Below are 26,937 nucleotides of genomic sequence, written 5' to 3'. Positions count from 1 at the left end.
ATGCAGCAGGAATCCCCCTACAGTTGATGTTTCTCTTAGTAATCTTCTATCCAGTGATTCCCCCGACTCTGCAAGTCCCTAGCTGTCGTAGCAGTATTTGGAGTTGAGTTCAGCTTTACTGAAACTTCTCACCTATTCCAACAGCTACTGAATAAAATCTTTATCACTGTTAGCTGGTGGCTGGCTTTATTTCTCATTGAAACAGCATGAGCTCAGTCGACTGCTGGAAGAGAAATACGAGTAAAGAGATAAACCCTCTATGACACAGGCTTGGATGGGCAGGCCAAAGCTGAAAATGGAGCACAAGACACTGAGGAAATTCTCCTCACATGACAGACCCAAGAACTAGGGAACAGTAATCAAATACAGCCACACATTAAGTAACTGGAGTCCCAAGAAAAAGGATGAAATACATCAAACCACACATTTAGGTAACCGAGAAAACAACAAGAAAAATACCCGGGAAACCCCCCAAAAACAAATCAAAGGTAAACCTGGAAACATCAGAATTGAACAGCTGAAAACCAAAGATGAAAAGAAAATCTTGAAGGCAATAAGAGAAAACAGAATATAAATACAGAAGAACAAAGATTTAAAAATCAGAGGAGGAAGTAAGTATGTAACCCAGAAGACAGTGAAGTGAATCAAGTATGGACAGAAAAGAGCGTCGATCCAGATTTCCATAACTAGAAAAAACATCCTGCACAAATGAAGACCTGTAGGCAGAAAGAACTGCTGCCTTGTGGGGTTTGAAGTAAAATACCACATAGAAAGGGAGGGAGGAACTGAAGTTATTGTCATAACACTGCACAGCCTCATATAAAACAGTATGACGTCGTTTGAAATCAGACTGTGATAAATTGAAGATACCGTATTCCATAGGGCAACCACTTAGGTGGTTAAAATATTCCCGTTAAAAAATAAGAGGTTTCCGCATTAGTTAAAAAAGATGCAACCATGTTATCTGTAGGAAATCCACTCTAAATATAAACAGATTAAAAGTAAAAAGATGGCAAAAGATATACCATGTAGACATTACAAAAAAGCTGAAGGGACTATTTATGCTTTTTCTTTTGTTGCCTCCAGGACTTCTGACTATAAACTGTAGATTCCCATGACTAGCCAGCCCACCTCAGATTTGATAATTCACTAGAACAGCTCACAAAACCCAGAAAAACAATTTACTTATATATTACCAGTTCATTATAAAGGGTTCCACTCTAGAACAGCCACATAGTAGAGATATATAGGCAAAGTCTGGGGATGTGTGTGGTGTGTGGAACGCCCGTGCCCTCTCTTGGGCACACCACTCAAAGCTCCCCTCAGTCTATTGTTTAGAGGCTCTTCTGGAGGTTTCACTACCTAGGCTCGATTGATTAAATCCCTGGCCACTGCTGGTGGCCACCCCGAGGACTGAAGTGATCTAGCAGCCCCCAGCCACCAAGTTACCTCAGTATACAAAAGACACTCTTTTCACGCCAGGGAATCCAAGGGTTTTCGGAACTGTGTGCCAGGAATCATGGGCAAAGATTAAAAAAAAAAAAAAAAAAAAAATTTTTTTTTTTTTTTTTTTTGCTATATTATAGTCTCTCTCACTACTAAAAACTGCAACAGACCATTTTTTTTTAAACGAAATTCAAATTTTGCAGCATGGCCTAGGACTTCAAGATCAAGCTTATGCTGATGTCTCCAAGTGTATTTCATGCCGTTGCTCACTGTGCTTGCCATGCTGGAAACACACTAGCCATCTTGCTGTTGACTGAATGAGTCTAGTGTGTTCCCACCCAGGGCCTTCCCGCCTCTCTCAGGAATGCTCTTCTCTCAGGTCTTTGCTGTCAAGATTTTTCATATAATTTAGGTTCTTTTCAAATATAATCTTGAAGAGGCTCCCTTGGTCACTTGGCTGAAACAGTCCACTTATCCCCCATCACATCATCTCATTTTCCTGTCTTTAAAACCCTTCACAGCATTCAGCATGACCCGAAATTGTAAGATTAATTTATTCGCATCCTTTCTTCCTCTGTGGTCCTTACCTCTACACCTCCCTCCTGAATCTAAGCTCCACAAAAGCAGAGTGCTTGACTTTCTTATTCACTGACGTATCCCGAGGTTTTAGGAGGGCATCAGTTAAATGTTGGTTAAAAGTATACATGTCCCGAATGCCTATTTTTAGCAAGGCACTGTGTATTTATATCCTGCCTCATCTGATGCTCACAAATATTGTGACAAAGGTCTTATTATCTAAATTTACAATGAGGAAACAGGCTCAAAGAGGTTAAGTGACTTGTCTAAGCCAATAAATGGTTTAGCTAGGATTTGTGGACTAGCTGTATTAATATCAAAGTAGGCTTCAGAACAAAAAAGTTCTACTAGAAATAAAGACATCATCATAAAGGAGTCAATTCATCAAGAGGACATAAAGATCCTAATATTTATTCACTTAATAATTCTTTAAATTGATAAAGCAAAAACCAATAGAACCGAAAGGAGAAATAACCACAAAATTATAGCTGCAGACTTCAACACTGCCTCTCATTGTTTCACTGACAAAGCTTTTGGGGATATTTTCCCATTAGCCCTATGATTTTCAGTACACTATTTTATATGGAGCAGTGATTTTTTTTTTTTTTTTTTTTAGGAATACACACATCATGTTATAACAATTCACTCTATTTGTATTCCTTCTTTCTTCTCCATTTATTTTTGGCTTCCTCTTATCTATATAGATACGCAGCCTTTCTGTGTTGCCCAGATTTGCAACTGGTACACTCTCTTCTATCATGTAGCTCCCACATGTGCTTTAAAATTAGTTCTTTGGGGGCACCAGGGTGGCACAGTCGGTTGACTGACGCTTGGTTTTGGCTCTCGTCGTGATCTCAGGGTTGTGAGATCAGGCCCTTCATCAGCCTCCACGCTCAGCGTGGGGTCTGCTTATTTCTCTCTCCCTCTCCCCACCATGCTCACTCTCTCTTTCTCAGATAAATCTTTAAAAAAATTAAAAAACAAAATTAGTTCTTCAGTTAAATTCAGAGCCCACTACCAGCCTTTTCACCATCCTTTTTTTATGTCATTCCTTGGTTACCTGATATTCATTCTCTAGTAGAGGCTTCTAGGAACAAAGATCCTAGAGTTCTTGTCTATTCAGAAAAGATGTGCTATCTTTGTTAAAGAATATCTTAACTGGGCATAATATTCTCGATGTGACACCTTGAGGATTTTGTAGAAACTGCTCTTCTGACTCTTAGCTACAGATTTTACTGTGGAAAAGTCTGAGGCTATTTGGACTTTCTCTTTTATTGGCCAGTTGTCAAAATGACTGTTTTTTGAAATCTAGTGCCTTTATTAGAATATATCCTAATGTTGACGAGGACTGGCTCTTTTATGTAGATTCAATCATACATCTCTTCCCCCACAAAAAGTGTTCTTGAAATATTTTAAATATTCTATTTCTTTTCCTTTCTATTTTGGGGAATGAATTCTCTGTATGGTATGTTTGTGAACTCTCTTTTTAATGTCATCTTCAAAATTTATTTCATTTTCTTCTTGCTTACATTTCTTTCTGAACAGAATTTTGACAGTACCTATTCTTCCTTGGGATTCCTCCAATTTGCCTTCTTTACTGTGATTATATTTTCTGTTCTCTTTTCTGAATTTGACACCCACCATGTGTTTGCTACTATTCCCTCATTAATATCTTTCTTAAATTCTTGTATCACAGAGATAATTAATTCAATTAGTTCACCCTTTGGAAATTCATGGTTTAATATTTGGTCACATTATTTATCTACTTTATGACTACTCTGATCAGATAACAATTCTATCACCAACTAGCTTTCTTCCGATCTTTTTCACCCCCTTTTTCTTTCAATAGTTTTTTATGCATTTTGTGCTGGTTCCTTTTCCATTACTTGGGCTCAGAGGACGTGAGCTTTTTAATGAACAGCACACTGCAAAAGGATTACTTGGGAGAGGGAACAGAGTCATGTCTTAGGCTAGTGAGATAATTCATTATGAACAAGTGTTTTGCACATGTGCTGGTCTCAGTTTATAGATCAACCAGGATGTGCCTTCCTTCCTCGCCAGAGTAGCTTCGGCAAGGGCTTGCTCTCCTGGTAATGACTGAGTCAGGTCACTGGGGCTGGTGTTGCTGCAGCTCCAAATTGAGGAAAACCGAGCGTTGAGCTGACTTCACAGAAACTACAAGCCCAAGAGGCTGAACTGGGCCCATGGAGGCTCCGACTTCCCCAGCATCTGCCTAGACAAACTGCTGCAATCCAGAAAAGAAAGGGAGTTAAAACTCTACAGAACAGTTTCATCTCACGAGAGAGGAACAAGACAAAAGATACTATGCTTTTCCCTTCCACCCTCTGACATGCTGCTCCGGCACACACCGGTTCACATTAAGACTCAGAAAAGGTCCTGGTACTCTGAGCAATCAGAGGTGCTAATGACAGAGCTATAGTTAATGAGGTAATCACCCCCTGGAGCCATCCATTCCTTCTAATCAGCCTTAACCCTCCACCCCCGCTTCCCTCATTTTTGTAGAAGGTCTGCACATCCCGATCAACGGTTATCAAGTACGTTTTTGCTTCAAATTCTCTGTCCTAGGAGTACCCACTAAGATAGCATATAAGATTATTTCTGCACATTTAGGTGTCTGTTAAGTGGTTTTCCCTCATGTACAGTCTCTCTTACACCGTCACAGAAACAGAGAAAATAGTTCAGAAACTGAAAAATACAGTTTGTGCTTCTACACTTTACTACGTCTGCTTTGCAGAACCAAACTGTCACGAAGGGAACTCAGGCATCTAATTCACGGCACTGTTGTTCATCAAAGTTTTAGGTTTCATGCCTCAGAGGATGTACTCTGTTCATGAAAAGTGCGCTGCCAGTCCCGGTGAGCATCAGAAATGCTTTTGTTTTCTACCCACCTGCTGATATATACACTCTTTGATCCTTTCATCAGCTTTGCTGCATTTACACTTGTACTTATTTGGGATTTCAGATATCCACTGGTGTCATATAATGAAGCTTGTCTTGCTCACTTTCCTTAATGCTTCTGGATGATTTGTGGGCAGAGAAAGAAAATGCTGACTTTATATATTCTTCTCAAGAAGTTCATTTTGTCTTTGCAAACTGTCTTAACTTGGCTACAGGACACCACATTTTCTGTTTCCACCTTAACCCCAAACTGCTTCTTCTCTCTTTGCTGAGTCTTCTCATTTTCATGACTTCTGAACCTTCAGACCTCTCAAATCTGTTCACTCTTAACTTTAAGGAGAGGTGGTTACCCGATCCCTTAGCCTCAAATACTAAATTTAAAAACGTTAAATACTACCATAAGTTGATAATTTCCAAATAAGTATCTCCAACCTGGGGTCTTCCCTAAATTACCTCTGCTCATACAGCCAAATACTTACTTATTCCCCTGTAAACCTGTGTATTTTATAATCACCTGAAATTTGGTATGTGCAATCTAAACTCCTAATGACCGCTCTAAAACCGTTTCTTTCCAGTATCCCGCATCTTCGGAACTGGTCCCCATTCATCTGACTGCTCTGGATGAAATCCTTGGAGTTGTTCTTGACTGCTTTCTTTCTCTCACATTCCTTATCCAACTCACAGCAGATCTTAGAGGTCCTATCTTCAAAACAGATCCAGAAGCCAATCACTTTTAATCTTCTTCACCACTTCCAACCAAGGGTAAGCAATCATCACCTTTTCATAGACTGAAATACCATCCTGATGGTCTAACTTTCATTCCTCTGCCCCTAATAGTATTTTCTTTGCCCAGCAGCCAGAGAGAAAATTTAAAAGATAAATAAGCATGTCACTTATATTAGATAAAATTATACAAATGGCTTCTCACTTCACTCAGAATAAAATCAAAGTCTTTATCATACCCCAAATGGCCCTACGTAATTTGAGCTCCATTACCTCTACAACGCCAACTCTTACCACTTTCTGCTCACTCCTCTCCCCCAATCCACACTGATACTTATGTATCCTCAAAAACACAAAGTACATTCCTGACTTGGTGGACTGACATTTAGCGTCACCTCTGCCATCAAGACTCCCCATGATGTTCACCCTCATTTCATTCAAGTTGATATCCTCAAAATGCCCTCCTGAACTTCCTTTTCTCAAGTATTACATTTCATTACTTTCAATCTATAACTTCCTTGCTATTTTATTGACATATTATGTGTACAGTATGTGTACGTATGTGCTCTTGTTTATTTCTTATCTTTCCCTATCGGAACGTAAGCTCCACGAGGTCAGGAACAAATTTAGTTCGCTGATGTGTTTCAGCACCTAAAACCTGAGTGAGGCACAGCAGGTCCTCAGTATTTGTTTAATGTGAAAATGAACATATAAACAAACACTTGAGAATAAAAACAACTCATACCATGTCACCTGGTGTCCATCTGCTTAATACGTACTAACTCACCTGGGTAGCTCTGGCTTGGGGACTCTTCCTCCAGTATCCATGGCTGCTCTCCTTGCTCCAACTTCAAGATCACTTCTGGTTTAGGGATGCAACACCCTGTAATTGGGAAAAGACATGGGAATTGGGCTAGGCTCATAGGCTTCAGGGCCCTTGAAGAAGACAGAAAATGAATCTTCAGGGGCCAATTACAACGTTTCAGTGAAGAAGAAAACATTCTTTATTGGTGTTTCAATAATCCTTCTGCTTAATACTTGAATCTCAAGCCTAAGTATCATTAAACTCAACAAAGCTTCTACAGGTGTCAAACCAAGAAAGGAAGTGCATACTAGGAGTCTACATGGAAAACAATCCCTACCCACTGAGACAAGGTGGCTGTAGTTCTCCAGCATCACATCCCTGTACAGGATCCTCTGAGCAGGGCCCAGATGCTGCCACTCCTCCTGGGTAAAGCCCACAGTCACATCCTCAAATGAGAAGGATCCCTGAAACAGCACATTTGTGTTCAAATGTAAGTAATCACAATTGGAAGACATGGAAAAGCTGTCAGAGAATTGTTGTGGAGTTTACTGTTCACAATTAGAAAATGTGTTCTGGCACACCTACTTTTGTACTTGGTTGGAGGAGAAAGCATGATAGACATTCCTCACCACTGTGATAAGTTACTGATGTCCCATCATGTGCCTACATGCCATAAAGAACTCTCCAACCTTGAGAATCTGAAACCAATAAAACCAGGTCACTGTTCTCAAGGAGCATATAATCTGACAAACAGAAACATTAAGCATCCAACTACCATGTAGCATACCATTCTACTACAGTAAAAACATGTGCAAAGTAGAGTGAGGTTACAGAGGGGAGAAAAGTTCTATTCCTGCTATTAGGGTGGGTTTCACTGATAACATAGTATCAATCATGAACCTGGGGCAACAGCATAACCATGTACACATCTAAAATATGTAGTTAAGGGGCGCCTGGGTGGCTCAGTCGTTAAGCGTCTGCCTTCGACTCAGGTCATGATCCCAGGGTCCTGGGATCAAGCCCCGCATCGGGCTCCCTGCTCCACAGGAAGCCAGCTTCTCCCTCTCCCACTGCCCCTGCTTGTGTTCCCTCTCTCACTGTCTCTCTCTCTCTCTGTCAAATAAATAAATAAAATCTTTAAAAAAATAAAATAAAATAAAATATGTAGTTAAGGGGTGCCCGGGTGGCTCAGGCAGTTAAGTGTCTGCCTTCGGCTCAGGTCATGGTCTCAGAGTCCTGGGATCGAGCCCCACATCAGGCTCCCTGCTCAGCAGGGAGTCTGCTTCTCCCGCTCCTGCTGTCTGTGTGTGCTCTCTGTGTCAAATACATAAAATCTTTTAAAAAAAATATGTAGTTAAAGGAGTAAGTGAACACAGAGGAAAGTACTGTTGGGACTATGTTCACATAAAGAACTATAGTAGTCTTCAGGGAGTATGTTATTGAGTAATTCTGGACATAACTCCTGTAGGATAGGGGTATCCAAAATGGTTGGTTACTGTTCCATCTAGGAAACCTTTTTTTATAAATAGTAAACTTATCATGTCAATCTATGTATTAAATTGCTTTGTTACTATTATTTTTCCTAAGTCACTTTTATTTTTTTCAACTGAATAAACTTGGCAGGTAACATTGTGTAACTCCGATATGCTTATATAATGACGGCCAATGTAGCTGTATTTACCACATTATATATCATAGTACAATATTACTATCTATACCCATTTCACTGTATGTTAGGTTTCTTCACTCTTCTTTTTATGGATTAAAATAAACCTAGGGAGACACCTGAATATTTTCTTCCCATAACTGAACAGACTGTCTTGTACAGTTCCTAGGTTTTATACTACCCACTTATGAGATGACCACTGTGGAAAATATTGCAAGCAGACACAGAGACATACCATTCTCAGGTTATCAAACCAAACAGCTAATCAATACTCATGCCATATAGTAAAAATTTGTTAATAGGAAAAAGAATAGACTATTATCCAGAAATGTATAAAGTATTATTGAGAAAAAAAACAAAGAATACCTAAATAAATAAAGAAATGTACTATATTCATGGTTTGGACAATATTACAAAAAATTTCATTTCTCCACAAATCGGCCTATAAATTCAAGACAATCAGAATTAAAATCTTAGCAGATATTTTTGTGGAAAATGGTAAGTTGATTCTCAAACTTACATAGAAACTTAAATGGCCAAGAATAACCAAAGCCATCTTGGAGAACAGAATGAATAAACTCACACTAATTATGGTAGGCAGAATCTCAGATTAACTCCAATGGATCCAACCTTGATATAAACTCCTCTGAAGTAGAAGAGAGAGACTTAAGTCCCTGTGATTATGTCACATTTTATGGCAAAATAGATTTTGCAAGTATAATTAATATCCCTTAATCAGCTGACTTCGGTCTAAAAGGGAGACTGACTTGGGTGGGCCTGACCTAATCATGTGAGTCTTTTAAAGAACGTAAAATATCAGAGAATCTTCTACTGACCTCAAAGAAGCAGCAAGCTACTCTGAGTTCTACAGCTGTGCAGAAATAATTTCTGCCACATATGTATAAATGGGAACCCAACCAAGCCCTAGATAAGGAGAGCCAGGCAACACCTTGACTGCAGCTTTAATGCCTAAGAGAACCTAGCTAACCTAGTCCTAGACACCTGATCCACAAAAACTGTGAGATAATAAATTTGTGTGATTCTTACCTGTAAAATTTGAGGGAACTTATTATGAAGTAGAAAATTGATGTACTAGTGTATATAAAGATTTATTCTGAAGTTAGAGTAATTTAACAGAGCGTGCTATCAGTAAAAGAATAAACTGAAAGATCAATGGAACTAAATTTATAGTCTAGGAACTGGACATGCATGGACACCTGGTTTATAAAAAAAAGTGTTATAGTAGGGCAGTGAGAAAAGGACATTAAAAAAACCAATTTTGATTTCAATCTCACATAATATGTGAAAATCAAGTCCAGATGGATTATAGGTTAAAATGTGATCAGTAAAACTTCCAGAAAATAACACAAAAAACTATCTTCATAATCTGTAGACAAGCAAAAAAATTTTAAGCAAGACACCAAAAGCACTAACCATAAAGGAAAAGAATGAAATAAATTGCATTACATTAAAATTAAGAACTTCTACTAATCAAAAGGAAACCATTAATTAAAAAAAAGCAAATCAGGGGCGCCTGGGTGGCTCAGTTAGTTAAGCGTCTGCCTTCGGCTCAGGTCATGATCCCAGGGTCCTGGGATCAAGCCCCGCATCACGCTCCCTGCTCCTTGGGGAGCCTGCTTCTCCCTCTCCCTTTGTCTGCTACTCCCCCTGCTTGTGCTCTCTCGCTCTCTGTCAAATAAGTAAATAAAATCTTAAAAATAAAATAAAATAAAATAAATAAAGTAAATCAGCAGGAAATTTTGGCAACATACTGAAATGATAAGGAGATTATATCCAGAATATATAAAATACTTCTAAAATCAATATGAACAACACAATATAATGGAAAAATGCGAAAAGGACCTAACAATGACTTCAAAGAGAAAAGATCCATGGCCAATAAACATGGTAAAAGGTGCTCAACCTAAACAGTCAACCACTGGATGAAAGGTCAGTGGGAATAAGAACGTTCACAGTCTCCAAGTTTCACCTGACAGATTATTAGTTTACGAAAAGAGAAAAGAAAATCTACTCTTCAAGTGGAGGTATCTGGTGGTATTACCGATAATGCTACAGTCAGACCATATAAAAAGCATACAACAGGGGCACCTGGGTGGCTCAGTCAGTTAAGCGTCTGCCTTCTGCTCGGGTCATGATCCCGGAGTCTTGGGATCAAGCCCCGCATCAGGTGCTCTGCTCAACAGGGAGTCTGCTTCTACCTCTCCCTCTCACCCTGATCGCACTCTCTCTCAAATAAATAAATTAAAAATAAACAAATAAATAAGTATACAATAAATGAGCCTAATAAAAATGTATATTCTGAATCTAATCATGAGGAAAAACAGATCAGTCAACATAGACATGGGGGCATTCTACAATCATGATTCTCAACATCGCTGCACACTGCCAGGTGTTACCCCCAGAGTTTCTGATCTAACTGGTATGGAGTGTAGTCTCAGTACAGGAATATTCAAAGAGTTTCAGATGATTCTAAAGCACAGTTAAGTACAAGAAAACTATTTAACAAGACATGTGACCAGGACTTAAAAAAAAAAAGTCCATAATATGAAAGAATACAAGGGCATGATCTTTAATTGGATCCTAAACCCAACAAAGTTTAAAGGACACTTTGGGCGCAGATAGGGGTAGATCACAAATAAAGAAAATATGTGAGGAAAATGCATGTATTTCTTTAACATTGTAAAATACAAAAGTTGAAGTAAAAATATTTAGGCATGAAGTTATAACAAAAAATGAACAAAACCTACATAAAGAAAACTATGAAAGGGCTCAGGTCATGATCCCAGGGTCCTGGGATCGAGTCCCACATCGGGCTCCCTGCTCCGCGGGAAGCCTGCTTCTCCCTCTCCCACTCCCCCTGCTTGTGTTCCTGCTCTTGCTATGTCTCTCTCTGTCAAATAAGTAAGTAAAATCTTTAAAAACAACAACAACAAAAACTACATTTAAAGAAACTGAAAGCTAGCTCATGTTCTCACATAGGAAATGTTAGCATCAAGATTTTGATTCATAAATTAATAGAGCAATTTAATGCAGTCTCAAAAAAATACCACCAAGTTTCTAACCTGAAATAAGGCAAGTTGACTATATATTTGAACTGGAAGGAAAGCAAGGTCAGCCAAGAAAAACCTGAAAAAAAGAGCAATGAGGAGAGCTAATCTACCAGACAGTACCAGACATAAACATAAAACTGCTATAAATAAAATAAATTGGTAGAGACACTTTATAAATAGAAAGACGTATCAATGGAAACAGACTAAAACACATCTGAAACTTAGTAAATGATAATGACAGTTTCATAAAGTAGGAAAAAGAATCTTTCACTAAGAGTGGTAGGATAATTTAATAGGTTAAGAAAGACAAAACAGGATCCATTCTCATCTATACATCAGGACAACTGCAGATGGATCGGTTAAGCTTAAATGTAAAAAAAAAGGGGGGGGGCTATGTAAGTACTAGAAGAAAACATGGGTGAGTTCCCCCATAACTTAGGAAAGAATAAAACTTTCCTAACCGTAACTAAAAATCCAGATGCAGAGCCCACAAAGCTCAGTCAGTAGAGCATCAGAATTTTTTAAAAATCCAGATGCAATAAAATAAAGTACTGACAAGATTTGATCACATAAAATTATAAAACAAAAAACCAAACAAATCCTCTGCAGAATTAAATAAAACCCAAAGAAAGGTGACAAGAAAAATGACAACCCAGAAGTATTTGCAACTTACATGACAAAGAAAGGGTTGGTACCCCTATATAAAGAGTTCCTAAAAAGGAAAAAACCAATAATCCTCTAAATATGGACAAGAACTGTGAAGCAATAACTCACAGGAAGAGAAATACAAATGGCACTAAACTTATAAAATCAAGCTTACCCTTTAAAAAGCAAAATGTAAATAAAAATTATACTGAACCACTTCACTGCTATTGGACTGGCAGAAATCCAAGTTTAACAGCATACATACTTAATTTGTTATAGGCATAAAAGTATCCTCATATCCTGTTCAGAATGCAAAGTGATTAACTAACATGAAGTGAAATATGGCAATGGTTAGCTAAATTACATGATTTTACCATTTAACCCAGAAATCCCAATTCTGGGAACCAACCACAAGGGCACACTGGCCAAAGAAAGAGGTGTAGGAACAAGGCTATATCACTATTTATATTTGCAAAAAAAACTAAAAACAACCCAAATATTGATTACTAAGGAACTAGTTGAATGTGTTATGGTATACTCACACCATGGAGTGCTAAGCTACTGGAAAAAGAACTGAGGAATATCTCCATGTAGCACTACAGCGTGAACTCCATAATATATTAAGTGACAAAACAAAGTTTAAGTTAGGGGCACCTGGGTGCCTCAGATGGTTAAGTGTCTGCCTTCGGCTCAGGTCATGATCTCTAGGTCCTGGGATCAAGCCCCACATCTGGCTCCCAGCTCAGCGGGGAGTCTGCTTCTCCCTCTCCCTCTCCCCCTGCTCATGTTCTCTCTCTCTGTCTCAAATGAATAAAATCTTTAAAAAAAACAAAGTTTAAGTGAGAAAATCAAGTACAATATGGGACACACAAAGATCTACATATAGGCCTGCTTATATTAACAGTAACAAAATGACAGGGCACTTGGGTGGCTCAGTCGTTAGGTGTATGCCTTCGGCTCAGGTCATGATCCCAGGGTCCTGGGATCGAGCCCCGCATCGGGCTCCCTGTTCAGCGGGGAGCCTGCTTCTCCCTCTCCCACTCCCCCTGCTTGTGTTCCCTCTCTCGCTGTGTCTCTGTCAAATAAAATCTTAAAAAAAAAACCAAAATGAGAATCAGTATATTGCACATCTAAAGTTAATATAAAATTGTATGTTAACTAACTGGAATTAAAATAAAAACTTAAAAAAAATGGTCACCCACATTGGGTAAGAGAAGGAGTAAGATGGGGGACAGAGATGGAACCAGACTGATCTGTGCATATGCTTTGCTTTATATTCACAGTCCATCCTCAGAAACATTTAAATATTTTTTATCCTTATCGGAAAATAATTATCAAAATGAAAACAAAACTCTAAAAACAAAGAGCAAATGAAACAAATGAATCGTATTGTGTCTCAATTTGATGCTATACCTCAGAGAGGAAATACCTCCTGAGTTAAGACACAGGAATATGACTATGTATCACAACGGGAATATACCCAAGGATAAAAGAACTAAAACAAAAACTAAAAAAAAACAAAAAACAAAACAAAAAGAAAAAGCCCAAATAAAAACAAAAACCATGGAAAAAAGATTCACAAATCTGACTACATCAAAATGTAAAACTTTCATATGACCAATGATACCACGAAGTGAAAAAAATAAGACAAACCCTGGAGAAGACATTTACAATGAATAGAAGAAAGATTACTATACAAAACTCATAAGGGATATTTATAAATTAATAAGAAATACAGAACAAAATTAACAGAAAAATAAGTAAAAATATACAAAATACATAAATCAACATTTCACAGAAAAAAAGTGAAAGGCCCAATCTTATCCATAATCAGAGAAATATAAATCAAAAGCATGAGGTTTCCATCATCCATCAGACTGGCCATAATTTTGAAATAACAGTATCAACTGTCAACAAGGAGACAAAGAAAAGCTGTCCTATCATAGAACAGCTGGTGAGAGTCATATGGTCACTTAGACCAATTTGGCAGTACCAAGTGACACTGGAAGTCCTTCGTCTTTATGACCCAACATATTAATCATGTGTGTACACTACGGAATACTTGGAATGCTTGCTCTTATACAGGGAGAGAAAATGTAAAAGATGGTCACTGAAGATATATACGTAATAATGATAAACGGAAATGACATAAGAAGAAATGGACAACTAAAATGTATGCTGTCATAACAGAATATTAAAAGGAATCAAGTATTAACCAATTTGGATAGATCTTAAATGCAATATTAAATTTTAAACAAAGGGGCACCTGAGTGGCTCAGTCAGTTAAGCATCCAGCCCTTAATTTTGGCTCAGGTTATGATTTCAGGGTCGTGAGATCGAGCCCCACGTTGGCCTCTGTGCTCAGCAAGAAATCTGCTTGAGATTCTCTCTTCTTCTCCCTGCCACTCCCACTTGTGTGCACTCTCTCTCAAATAAATAAATCTTAAAAAAAAAAAAAAAAAAACAGCCAAGGGGCACCTGGGTGGCTCAGTCGTTAAGTGTCTGCCTTCGGCTCAGGTCATGATCCCAGGGTCCTGGGATCGAACCCCGCATCGGGCTCCCTGCTCAGCGGGAAGCCTTCTCCCTCTCCCACTCCCCCTGCTTGTATTCCCTCTCACTGTGTCTCTGTCAAATAAATAAATAAAATCATTAAAAAAAAAAAATAGCCAAAACAATCTTGACAAATTTGTCAAAAAGAATTTGTTCAGGAGAACAAACTGGAGAACTCACATGTCCTGACTTCAAACTTTCTACAAAGCTACAGTATCAAAACGGAAGTGGCATGATATTATACATACAGAGCAAATGAACAGAACTGAGAGTCCAGAAATAAACCCATATATCTCTGGTCAAATGATGTTCAATAAGGGTGCCAAGATGATTCAATGGGAGAAAAAAATGGTCTCTTCAACAGAAGGTATTGGAATTGGATATCCATATGCCAATGAATGAAAATGGACCCCTTCCTCATATCATATACAAAAATTAACTCAAAATAAATCAAAGACCTAAATGTAAGAGCTAGAAACTCGAACACTCTTAGAAAAAAACAGGAGTGAATCTTCATGATCTTAGACTGACAGCGGATTCTTAGATATGACATCAAAAGCAAACACAACAAAGGAAAAGAGATTAAACAGACTTTACCAAATTAAAACCTTTTGTGAATCAAAGGCTATACTTTCAAGAGAAGGAAAAGAGACAACTCACAGAATGGGAAGAAATATTTGAAAATCATGTATCTGATAAAAATCTAGTACCCAAAATACTCTTACAATAAATCCAATTTAAAAATGGGCCAAGGATTTGAATGAACATGTCTGCAAAGCAGATATACAAATATCCAACAAGCACATGAAAAGGTACTCATTAGTCATTAGGGAAAAGCAAATCAAGACCACAATGAGATACTACTTCACACCCAATAGGATGGCAATAATAAAAAGATAATCATTGTCAATAATGAGGAGAAACGAACTCTCATACATTGTTGGTGGAAATATAAAATTGTGCAGGCACTGTGAAAAACGGTTCGGCTGTTCCTCAGTAAGTTAAAACTACAACTAATGCATGATCCAGCATTTTCACTTCTCAGTAAATACCCAGAAGAACCAAAGACACGTATTCCAGCAAAACTTGCACATGAATGTTCAGAGCAGCACTATTCACAGTAGTGGTAAAGCAGAAACAAGCCAAATGTCTGTAACCAGTAAGTGGAAAAACAGAATGTGGTCCATCCGTACAGCGGAATAGTCTTCAGCAATAAAAAAGGAATGAAACCTTGGTAAAAAGGTACAAACATTCAACTGTAAAATGAAGGTCTGAGGATCTAATGTATAACATGGTGACTATAGTTGATATCACTGTATTGTACAAATAAAATTTGCTGAGAGCAGAACTTAAATGTTCTCACCAAAAAAAACCAAAACAAAACCGAAGAAATAAAGAAATATGTGAGGGGATGGATGTGTTAGATTAGATGGGAGGAGTCCTCTCACAATGTATACAAATACCAAAATCATCACGATGTTCACTACGTATCTTACAGTTTTGTCAAATATACCTTAATAAAGCTGGAAAGGAAAAAGAACGAAGTCTGTAACATGTTCCAATATGGATGAAGTTTAAAAACATTATACTAAGTGAAGGAAGACACACACAAAAAAATACATACTGTATGATTATACGCATATAAAAGATCGAGAAGAAGCAAGTCCATACTGACAAAGTAGATTAGTAGTTGTCAGGGTCTGGGAATTTTGGAATTATTTTAAGGGCACGCAGTCAATTTATTCTATAGAAGTTCCAGGTTTTATCAAGGGAAAACAAAAACAAACCAAGACCATGGGAAAGTGGTCTACATGGGCTTCAGTAATAGTCTCCTAAAAAGCCTCATTAACTGGGTTCTGCTTGGTACTCTGTTTTTTGCTTCCACTGAAGGATAATTATAGGCTTTTAGTTCATGGTTTGCCATAAGAAGGTTGTTTATCATTTATATAAACAGAAACAAAAGTTTTATTCAGCTCTTGATGCCAGAAAGTCTTTAGGTTCCAAAAGAAATCGGGATGCTCCACGCACGTGTTTTTTTTTCTCCCAGGGGCATGAGGGGAGTCGTGGCTAAAAGGTCAGAAATAGGGGCGCCTGGGTGGCTCAGTCGTTAAGCATCTGCCTTCGGCTCAGGTCATGATCCCAGGGTCCTGGGATCGAGCCCCGCATCGGGCTCCCTGCTCCGCGGGAAGCCTGCTTCTCCTTCTCCCACTCCCCCTGCTTGTGTTCCCTCTCTTGCTGTGTCTCTCTCTGTGAAATAAAATCTTTAAAAAATAAAAATTAAAAAAAAATTTAAAAAAATTTAAAAAAAGGTCAGAAATATTTGCAAGTTAAGTCTGATAACCATCTAACTTCATAGGATCTGTGTGTGTGTGTGTGTGTGTGTCTATCTCCTTGCCAACTCTGCCCTATTGATCTGCTAATCCAACACTACTAGTCTATAGACCTCAGTATCACCTGCAACCTTGTTCAAAATGAAAATTCTCAGGCCCCATCCTATGGTTTAAAACACTTCCCAGTTTTGATCTGATACACACTAAAATTTGAGAACCACTGTGTCATGCTGTTCCCATCAGGTTCATTTTATCTATTTCTACTTTTCTACTTCAAATATGAATCATTATCCTCATAAGATCCATTGTAAAACAAAGCAGAAAATGACTTCAACAACTCACATAGGATTTGTTCATATTTTGCTGGTCTCTCTTGGAAAACTGTAGAAATCTCTGAAGGCAGAGCTGGGATAGAAAAAGAGGAATGAAGTCATTAGAGGTACAGACTGTCTTGCAGTTCCTGGACTTGCCTTCTTAAAAAGCTGCAAACATCACCTGGGTGAAATGCCTCTCTGCCTCCTGCCCCTTTTCGCCTTGCAGAAGGGGCAGGAAACAACACATGATAAAGCACCCACATGACCACGTATGACTATGATTTGGCCATGCAGAGCTAAGGTGTGCAATTTTTCACTGGGTGTATGGAACTGTTGTCTAGGACATTTTTAAACAAAGTCTGTACCCCTCTGTTCTGTTTCGAAGTAATTTTAAAAATGAGAAAATTGGTTAAGCAAATTACAATACGTTAAATGAAGGAACACTAAACCTTCAGCAGAGGTTGTACAACAAAAGTTGTTACATGTACATTTCCTTGTTTACTTCTCAAGTTAGAGAACACAACCAAAGCTACCAAAAAAAGGATGGAGGCACTTTCAGGTAATGGTACTTTTTAATTGTTTTTTCTCATTTTATTTTAAAGATTATTTATTTATTTATTTGACAGAGAGAGAGAGAGAGAGAGACGGTGAGAGGAAACACATGCAGGGGGAGTGGGAGAGGGAGAAGCAGGCTCCCCGCCGAACAGGGAGCCCAATGTGGAGCTTGATCCCAGGACCCTGGGATCATGACCTGAGCCGAAGGCAGATGCTTAATGACTGAGCCACCCAGGCACCCCTTTTTAATTGTTTTTTTTTAAAGCATGTGCAGATTCTCAAATGGCTGTCTTTTAAGGAATGTGTTTTACCAGTGATGATGTGGTCAGCATGGACTGGGGTGGGGAGACTCAACACTTCCTCTGGGTTCTGCCCCAACACAAAGCCAGAGAAATTCACTTACACTCTCAGCACCAATTTCTCCTCAACTTTCAAGAAGAAAAATAAACAACTCTTCTTGTATTGCTGTCCTATAAAGAACTCATCAGCACATCTTTTAAAATGCCAGATTCACTGTGTGAGAAGAGCTCAGAATCTGGGAAAAGCGAAAAATAAAGAGTGGGGGCTGAACTGGGATTGTTGAGACAAAACTGCCTCACATCTACTTTTAAGGCCCTTTCCCACAATCCCTGGAATGCCTCCAGTGAAGTTCTATTTTCCACGTCACCTACCCGTCCTTCACTCCCTCCCGCCCAGCTGCCCTGGTCCCAGCTTCCCTCCATTAGGCAGCCTCGGAGCTTCTGAATGTGGCAACATTTTCAAATCTCATTCGTTCTGAACAGGCTGTGAAAACCTAGGATCTGCTCCTCTCTGGGAAATACACTGCCTCTGCTCAAAATTCACTCAAGAGGTGCCTGGGGGGGTTCGGTCAGTTAAGCGACCAACTCAATCTCAACTCAGGTCTTGATCTCAGGGTCATGAGCTGAAGCCCCGCACTGAGCCTACTTTAAAAAAGAAAGAAAAAAAAAAACAAACCCTCAAATAGTGGGATGGTTCTCTCCACCTAACATTATGTATTTAGAGACTCCTCCTTCTTACTTTGCTTTTCTAACGTAGATGAAAAATGTGCCTGAGGAGCAAATTCATTTTTACTGGAATTGTCACCCAGGCCCACAGTTCAATATTCCATAGACTCTCAGGTCAGACCTTCCATAAACTCAAATCAAGGCTGCTGAGAATTGTTACAAACCTAACTCAGATACAATTATACTGTCTCTATCAAAGGCTCTAAAGACATCTAGAAATCCCAGAAAAAAAAATACTACATGGTTAAGATTCAATCGTTCAAATGCCGATCATTCACATGATAATTCACATGCCGAATTATTTCCGCTAAGTACTGTGCCCAAGACACCAAGCTGCAAAGAACATGACATTTGGAGAAACAACTAAAATTGCCTTGGGGCGCCTGGGTGGTTCAGATGGTTAAGCATCTGCCTTAGGCTCAGGTCATGATCTCAGGGGCCTGGAATCCAAAGCTGCATCAGGCTCCCTGCTCGGTGCAGAGCCTGCTTCTCCCTCTCCCTCTGCCATTCCCTCCGCTTGTGCTCTCTGGCTCTATCTCTGTCCAATAAATAAATAAAATTTAAAAAATTAAAATTAAAAAAATAAACAAAACTGTCTTCTGATGGGGCGCCTGGCTGGCTCAGTCGGTTACGGGCTGCCTTCAGTTCAGGTCATGATCTTGCGGTCCTGGAATCGAGTCCTTAGGTAGGGCTCCCTACTCAGCGGGGAGTCTGATTCTCCCTCTCCCTCTGCCCCTCACCCCGTTCATGCGCCCTCCCTCATCTCTCAAATAAATAAAATCTTTAAAAAATAAAATTGAAAAATATAATAAAAAATAATAAAATTGCCTTCTAGTTTATCTGCTAGTGTTGTGACACAGGGTATAACATTCCTCTCCATCTCGGTTTTCTAATTTGTTACAGCAGAGAGAGCTATACCGACCTAAGTGAGAGGTTGTGAGCATAAAGTAACCGGTGATAAGAAATAGTCTAACAACAGCGGCTAATATTTACTGCTAGGCACTGAGCTACAGAATTTAATCCTCTAAACAACCCCATGAGGCAGGTGTTATTAATATCGTCAGTTTTACACACGTAAAGCCTCACGTAGGTTAATGTTCCCAGAGGATACTTTTATACACTGTTCAGCCCTACATAAATCAAAGCACCCGCTCAACTCCGGCCGCTCTACGACCGAGCGCACCCACCGCGCATGCGCAACGCGCGCTCCTCCCGCGGCCGCACAAACCCCGGCGCGGGATCCACGCGGAGTCCGCATCCTCCCCCGGGGGCCGAGTCGCCGTCTCCCTGCCTCCCAAGCCGATTCCTCCCAATAGAGATTCTCCGGTCCCGTGGTCCCTCCACCCGGCCGACGCCTCCTCGTACCCAGTCTCTCGGGTAGACTAGCCGAGGGTCCCGCCGGGGTCCGCGAGCCTCTTCCCTACTGCCAGGCATCGCCGCCCCCGCCCGCTTCCTGGACCCCCGCAGGGACCCTCTCGTATCTTCCCAACCCTCTGGTCTCGCCCACTCTCCCACTCGGGCCGCGCCAACTCCCAAAGCGGCATGCAGACCTCCAGAGTCCTGAACGTTCCGGACCGTCTCCCACAGTAGACCGGAAGACCTAGGAGCGCCTGCGAGGTACTGCGCATGCGCAGGAGGAGCAGCAGAAGACCAGCTCCCTTGACCACGTGCGGCGGGCTCACAAACTTCCGGACTTCAGATCCCATAAGCCTGCTCGCCCAGGACTTCGGAGAATTTCGGAAACGTTGTTTCTTTACCAATTCAGATTGTGGCATGGGGTTGTCGCTTCTGTAGGCAGCCCTGAATTTTTTCAGTACCTCAAAGAAATAGTCTCACAACCAGTGTGCCTTTTTTTGAACGCCAAGCGACCAAAGGAGGCAAAAATGTAAATCAATGTGCGTTATGAATATAAGTAGGGTACCTTACGTATATACTAGAAAGCAAAACGAATTAGATACTAGGAAACGCTAGCAATAAAATAAAAATAATACAGTTTCAAAGTAAACAATAGATAAAATAATAGCATCTCAGCAGCGAAGAAGGTAAGCAACTAGGACTTTCAAATGTCAAATAAAAATAAATCCAGACTTAGGTAAGGAGAAACTTTTTTCAGAAAGACTTGCAATCGGAACAAGGCTCTGATTTCAGGATCTGAAAGCATCTCAAAATCAAATAGAAAAAGGCTTCTCTGGGGCGCCTGGCTTGCTCATTTGGGGGAGTTTGTGACTCTTGATCCCAGGGTTGTGAGTTTGAGCCCAATGTTGGGTATAGAGATTACTTAAATAACTAAATAAACTTTAAAAAGACTTTTCTTTTAGAGGGAGGAGTAAGATGGGTCAGCAGGTACTTTTGAGAGGAAACTAGGCAAGTGAGCGGGGGAGGTGAACAAAATGCATGATGGGGTAGTCTGATGTGAAATGTTCCCACTGTGGTCAGTGGAGCTGTTCAGGGTGCTTGCTCAGACCTGGGGACAAAACAAAATTCAGGAGCTTGTGAAAGGAAGCAAAGCCTGACCAAAGTTTAGTCAAGGTAAGTCAGTGTGAACCTGACCTATAAAAAAATTCTAAAAGGCATCCTTTAGCATGAAAAGGAAGGCATTAGACATTAGATAGTAACTTGAAGCCATATTAAGAAATAAAGAATACCAGTAAAGATAACTACATAGGTAAATGTAAAAAAACAGTATCATATATTTTTTTAGTAACTCCTCTGTTTCTCGTGTAAGGTAAAAGACAAATGCACCAATGATTAAGTATAAAACAATGTTCATACCAAGAAACACATAAATTACCAAAACTGAAGAAGAAATAGAAAACCTCAACAGATTCATAACAAATAGAAATTGAATGAGAAATGAATAACCCCAACAAAGAAGAGCCTACTATCAGATGGCTTTACTAGTGAATGCAACCAAATATTTAAAAGAATACTTAACATCAATCCTTTCCCAACTCTCCCACAAAATAATGAAGGAGAGAACACTTCACTCATTCTATGATGCCAGCATTCTCCGTATTCAAAACAAAGACATCAAAAAGAAAAACTACAGGTGAAAATTATCAGTATAGTTATAAAATCCTCAACAAAATACTAGCAAACACACACACACACACACTCTCTGTCTCTCTACTAGCCCTGATATATGAATTAGGTTAAGGTTTAAGATACAAGATCAATACTGAAAAATCACTTGTGTTTCTATACAGCAGCAATGAATAATCTGAAAAGGAAATTAGGAAATTCCATTTCCAAAGACAAACAAAAGAATAAAATACCTAGGAATAATCTTAAGAAGGAGATAAAGAAATTATACACTGAAATCTGTAAAACATTGCTGAAAGAATTGAAGTAGACTGAAATAAATGGAAAGACATTCCATGTTCATGCCATGGAAGACATAATGTTGTTAAGATGGCAATATTACTCAATCTACAGATTCAATGCACTATCCATCAAAATTCCAACAGCCATTTTGAAGAAATGAAAAAACCAATCCTCAAATTCGTAAGGAAATATGAAGCATCTCAAATAGCCAAAGCAATGTTGAAAACAAAGTTGAATGACTCACACCACATGGTTTCTAAACCTACTACACAGCTACATAAAAGAGAACAGTGTGGTGCTGCTTTAAGGATACACCTACAGAATAATGAATAGAGGGCGCGCGGGTGGCTCAGTTGGTTGGGCGGCTGCCTTCGGCTCAGGTCATGATGCTGGAGTCCCAGGATCGAGTCCCACATCAGGCTCCCTGCTCGGCAGGGAGTCTGCTTCTCCCTCTGACCTTCCCACCTCTCATGTGCTCTCTCTTTCAAATAAATAAAATAATAAAAAAAAAGAATAATGAATAGAATTGAAGGTCCAGAAATAACCACATACCTCCATGGCCAATTCATTTTTGACAGTATGTATTGGCAAATAAAGACAAAAATGAATAGAACAGAATAGAAACCAACACAAATACAGTCAACTGATGATTTTGGCAAAAGAGCAAAGGCAATTAATTTAATGGAGAAAAGATAGTTTTTCAACAAATAATGCTGGAACAATAGGACACACATATGCAAAAGAAATGAATCTAGACATAAAACTTACACTTTTCACAAAAATTAACTCAAAGTGGACCATAGACCTAAATGTAAAACCTCCAACTAAAAACCTTCTATAAGAAAAAGGTGATAATCTAAGAGATTTTGGTGATATATTTTTATACACAACACAAAAGTATCATCCATGAAACAAAAAAAAAATGGGCAAGTGGGACTTTATTAACATCAAAAACATCTACTCTGTGGAAGAGAGTGCTAAGCAAATGAAAAGACAACAGAATAGAAGAAAATATTTGCTAAACACATATCTGATAAAGAATTTGCCAAAAAAAGAGAATTTGCATCTAAACCATACAAAGTGTTACTAAAACACAATAAAAAAGAGCAATCCAATTATTGTATATTAAAGTATATTCTGAGAAATAACAAAATGTAAATATTTAAAATATCACATAATATATTGTTATGACATGATGAGATTGGCAAACATTTAAAAAATTATATGAAAAGTGTAAATACTAGGAGATATCCAGATTTGATGTGAATTTGGGCAACTGGTTATTTCTACCAAATTTTTGTGTAAGTACTAAAAAACTTTCTAGAAGCTTCTTTGTATCACACTTCAAAATGAACATGTTCTTTATTGCTAGATAAATCATCGATGCAATTAAAGAAACTATCACTACATGATATTACAGGAATACAGTGAACTTTATATTCATAAATTCAACAACTTAGAAGAAATGAATTTCTTGAAAATCACAAACTTCCGAAACTCAACCAAAATGAAATAGACAATCTGAATAGTCCTACAACCATTTTAAAAACTGGATTTGTACTTAAAAATCTAAAAGAGAAAATGCAAGGCCCAGATGATTTCACTGGAGAATTCTACCAAACATTTAAAGAATTCATTCAATTTTACACAATCTTGTTCAGAAAATAGAAGAGGAGGAAACGCTCCCCATCTAATTTCATGAGACATATATTACGCTGATACCAGTATCAACCAAGAAGTACAAAAATAAAACTACAGGCCAATATTCCTCATGAACTTAGATGCAACAATCCTCAACAAAATACTAGCAAACTGAATCCAACTATATATAGATACGGATAAGATATCTATCTATCCATAAAATACACCATGACCAAGTAGAATTTATTCCTGGTGACAAAGCTGGTTCAACATCAAAAAAAAAAAAAAAATCAATCAATGTAATCCACTATATCCACAGGCTAAAAGTCACCGGCAATTCTGCATAAAGTCAGTGTTTAATTTCAGGATTTCTCCATTGCATGTATAGGCACCAACTGGCCTTCACTGTGTTGCCCCATGGGTACTGTAGGTCAGAGAATCAGTGCTATGAAGCCACTCTGGCTGGTGCTTTTGCTGACAGTAATAAACTGTCTTTATCTCTGACCCAAAGACCTTGTGTTTTCTGTATTTGTGTGCAAGTGTGTATTTGTGATTTTACCTTTCTTAAAGCTAATAATTTAGCCAGTCACAGTTTTATCTAAATGGCAGGCTAACTTGTTAGCTTGCAAGTAAGATGAGAATCTCACACCCTTCACAGTTTGTAACTTAATAGCTAATGTCCACCAAAGGGCATCTATTATAGAAGGCACTTTTGATCAGGTGGACAAAATAGTATGCTCTGTGAATGTTAGCAAGACTCTTTCCCCATCTACCAGAGTGATCATGGCCCGAATTAGCCCCTGAGTAAAGTGGTCATGGTAGCAGAGATGGACATTATACATGGGCTCAGCAACATGGACTTCCCCTAACCAAGGCTGACTTAGATAATGCTACTACTAAGTGTCAAATCAGTTATCAAGAACAGAGATCAACCCCAAGTCCTGATATGCCAACATTATCTGGGAGAACCAATAAGCCACCTCCTGGCAGGATGATTATATTTGACCTCTTCCATCATGGAAGGGGCAGAGATTCATTCTTATTGGAACAGATACATATTCTGGATATGGATTTGTCTTTCCCATCTGCAATGCTCCTGCCAGCACCACTAGTTGTGGTCTTAAAGAATGCCTTATTCACTATGGTAGTATTCCCCATAGCACTGCCTCTGGTCAAGAAATTCATTTCACAACAGAGGAAGTGTAGCATTAAGCTCATGCCCATTGAATTAACTGGTCATACCAAGTACTTTATCACTCTGAAACGGCTGGTCTAACTGAAAAGTGGAATGGTTTACTGAAGATTCAATTATGTTGCCAACTGGAAAACAACATCCTCAGAAGGTATATACGGTCTTTAGGAATGCGGTATATGCTCAAATGAGCATAAGTCACTGCTGCTTCCCCCATGGCTGCTAGGTCCCTGGCACTCACAGAGCATTATTGGCCCTACCAAATCAATGGGGGGATTTTTTAATATACTCTCACACCCCCAGTCCACAAGATTTTAGGCCCTCAGGGGTTTTAGAAACTCAGAGACTCCTCAACCCCAAGAAGACCCTATAGGCCTCAGGGCCCACACAAGTTTTCCCACTTAAAGCAAATGGAGGAGCACTAGGGCCAAGGTGATGCTGTTCTTGATTCACATGAATGTATTTACAAATACTCTTCTCAACAATAATGTTTTTATTTCAACAATAATGTTTTTATTTAGGTCTTGACTCATGTTGAAAACAGTTGTGATGGTTGCTCATGCAATGTTATGAATGTACATTGACACCATATACAATAGTCGTCAAAAAGATTACTATGAATAAATGCTCACACGGAGATGTTCACAGAAAAGCAAATAATATCCAAACACTTTCAGCAGCTTTCAAAAGCATTCTCACGAGAAACTAAGCAGAAAAAAATAAAATGCCACCTATAAAGTGCTTAAAGAAATATTTAAGGTTATTCTCTTAAGAAACCCACACTACATCTGAATACAAACATAGGTTTAGAGAAAAGAATGGAGATATACCATGCAATCGCTAACCAAAACAAAACTGAAAAAAAACTATATGAATACTAGATAAACTGATGTCACCACAAGGAATATAATCCAGGATGAAGTGCAACGTTACACAATGTAAATGAGACCAATTATCCAAGAAAGCATAACAATTCTAAATGTGTATGCATCTAACAACAGAGCTTCAAAATACAGGAGGCAAATCCAATCCCTAATTGGAGACATCGACATTTTTTTCAGCGGAAGGAAAATCAGTAAGGATTTCAACATAAACAACACTACCATCCAAATAAACAGAGGGAGAGGGGGAGAGAGAAACTTAAGCAGGCTCCACACTGAGTGCAGAGCCTGATGCGGGGCTTGATCTCATGACACAGAAAATAACAAGGAGCCTGGAGCACCTTGTATGTCAAAAAGTAAGGAAGTAATTTAGAAACAATGATAAGGATTTGTTAAAAGGACCCAAAAGCTAACCTGTGATAGCTCTCAATGCCCAAGCTGGAACAATCTGAGCAACATAATAACATAATAGCTTTGGATGAAATGAAAAAAGTGGGGAGAAAGGAGCTGATTTGAGAAAAGGAGCAACAACACCAATGAGGCTTAAATGAATTTTGCTAAGTGAAAAAAGCCAAACTCAGGAGATACATATTTCTGAAAAGGATAAAGATGTAAAACATAAAACAGATGGAAGCGTTGGGTGAGAAAGATGGGTTGAGTAACAATGGAGGAGAAAAAAATAGGTTATCTATGAGCCCGTACTCACATAAATACGTGATGGAATAAATAAATGGGGAAAATGAAAATCTTTCCTTAAGAATTCCAATAAATATAGAAGTAAAACAGAAGAATCACCATTTAGAACACCACAGTAAAAGTGGTTGCAGGCAAGATCCAGCAATGAAAGTTAAAATTAGTGGCCAAAACTCTAAATAGAAACAGTATACTTGGGTAGCCTCAGAGGGTCTCCTCTCAAATTAATACACGTGGTGATTTTAAAATATGACCACAAATTCCAAATGGAGCTAATTTCCTCTGTCCCCTGAGTGTGCATTGGACTTAGCAACCCACTCTTAAGTGCACCCTGGAAATGGAAAAATCCTATCTATATAGTGGAGAAACCTGTCAGATACCATCTTAACCAAGTAATAAAGGTTAGTATGATAGTTGATATCATGTGTCACCTGATACATAGGTAGGGCACACCCTCCCAAGGGATTCTTCCTAAAAATTTATAACCTCAGTCCAATAAGGAGAAAACATTAGACAAACGTAAATTCAGGGACATTCTTCACAATACCTGACTAGATCTTCAACCATGTGAAGGTCATGAA

General features: G+C 38.8%; 1 protein-coding gene across 1 annotated transcript in view; it reads right to left on the bottom strand.

Moving 5' to 3' along the window:
* The window catches only part of LOC113922176 (zinc finger protein 33B-like), a 28,390-nt gene extending 8,224 nt beyond the window's left edge, over nucleotides 1-20,166 (bottom strand). The window contains exons 1-4 of the mRNA XM_027594092.2: nucleotides 19,991-20,166; nucleotides 17,074-17,136; nucleotides 6,807-6,933; nucleotides 6,452-6,547 (exon numbers count right to left, since the gene is read on the bottom strand). Of these exons, the coding sequence (XP_027449893.1) occupies nucleotides 6,452-6,547; nucleotides 6,807-6,933; nucleotides 17,074-17,136; nucleotides 19,991-20,059 (355 nt within the window). The 5' untranslated portion in view covers nucleotides 20,060-20,166. The remainder of the gene's footprint in view (nucleotides 1-6,451; nucleotides 6,548-6,806; nucleotides 6,934-17,073; nucleotides 17,137-19,990) is intronic.
* Between the last annotated feature and the right edge of the window lie 6,771 nt (nucleotides 20,167-26,937).

Source organism: Zalophus californianus, chromosome 15 (assembly GCF_009762305.2).
Source record: "Zalophus californianus isolate mZalCal1 chromosome 15, mZalCal1.pri.v2, whole genome shotgun sequence".
Classification (NCBI taxonomy): Eukaryota; Metazoa; Chordata; class Mammalia; order Carnivora; family Otariidae; genus Zalophus; species Zalophus californianus.
Note: the sequence above shows the minus strand (reverse complement) of the source record. Positions and strands in the feature narration are given on the sequence as shown.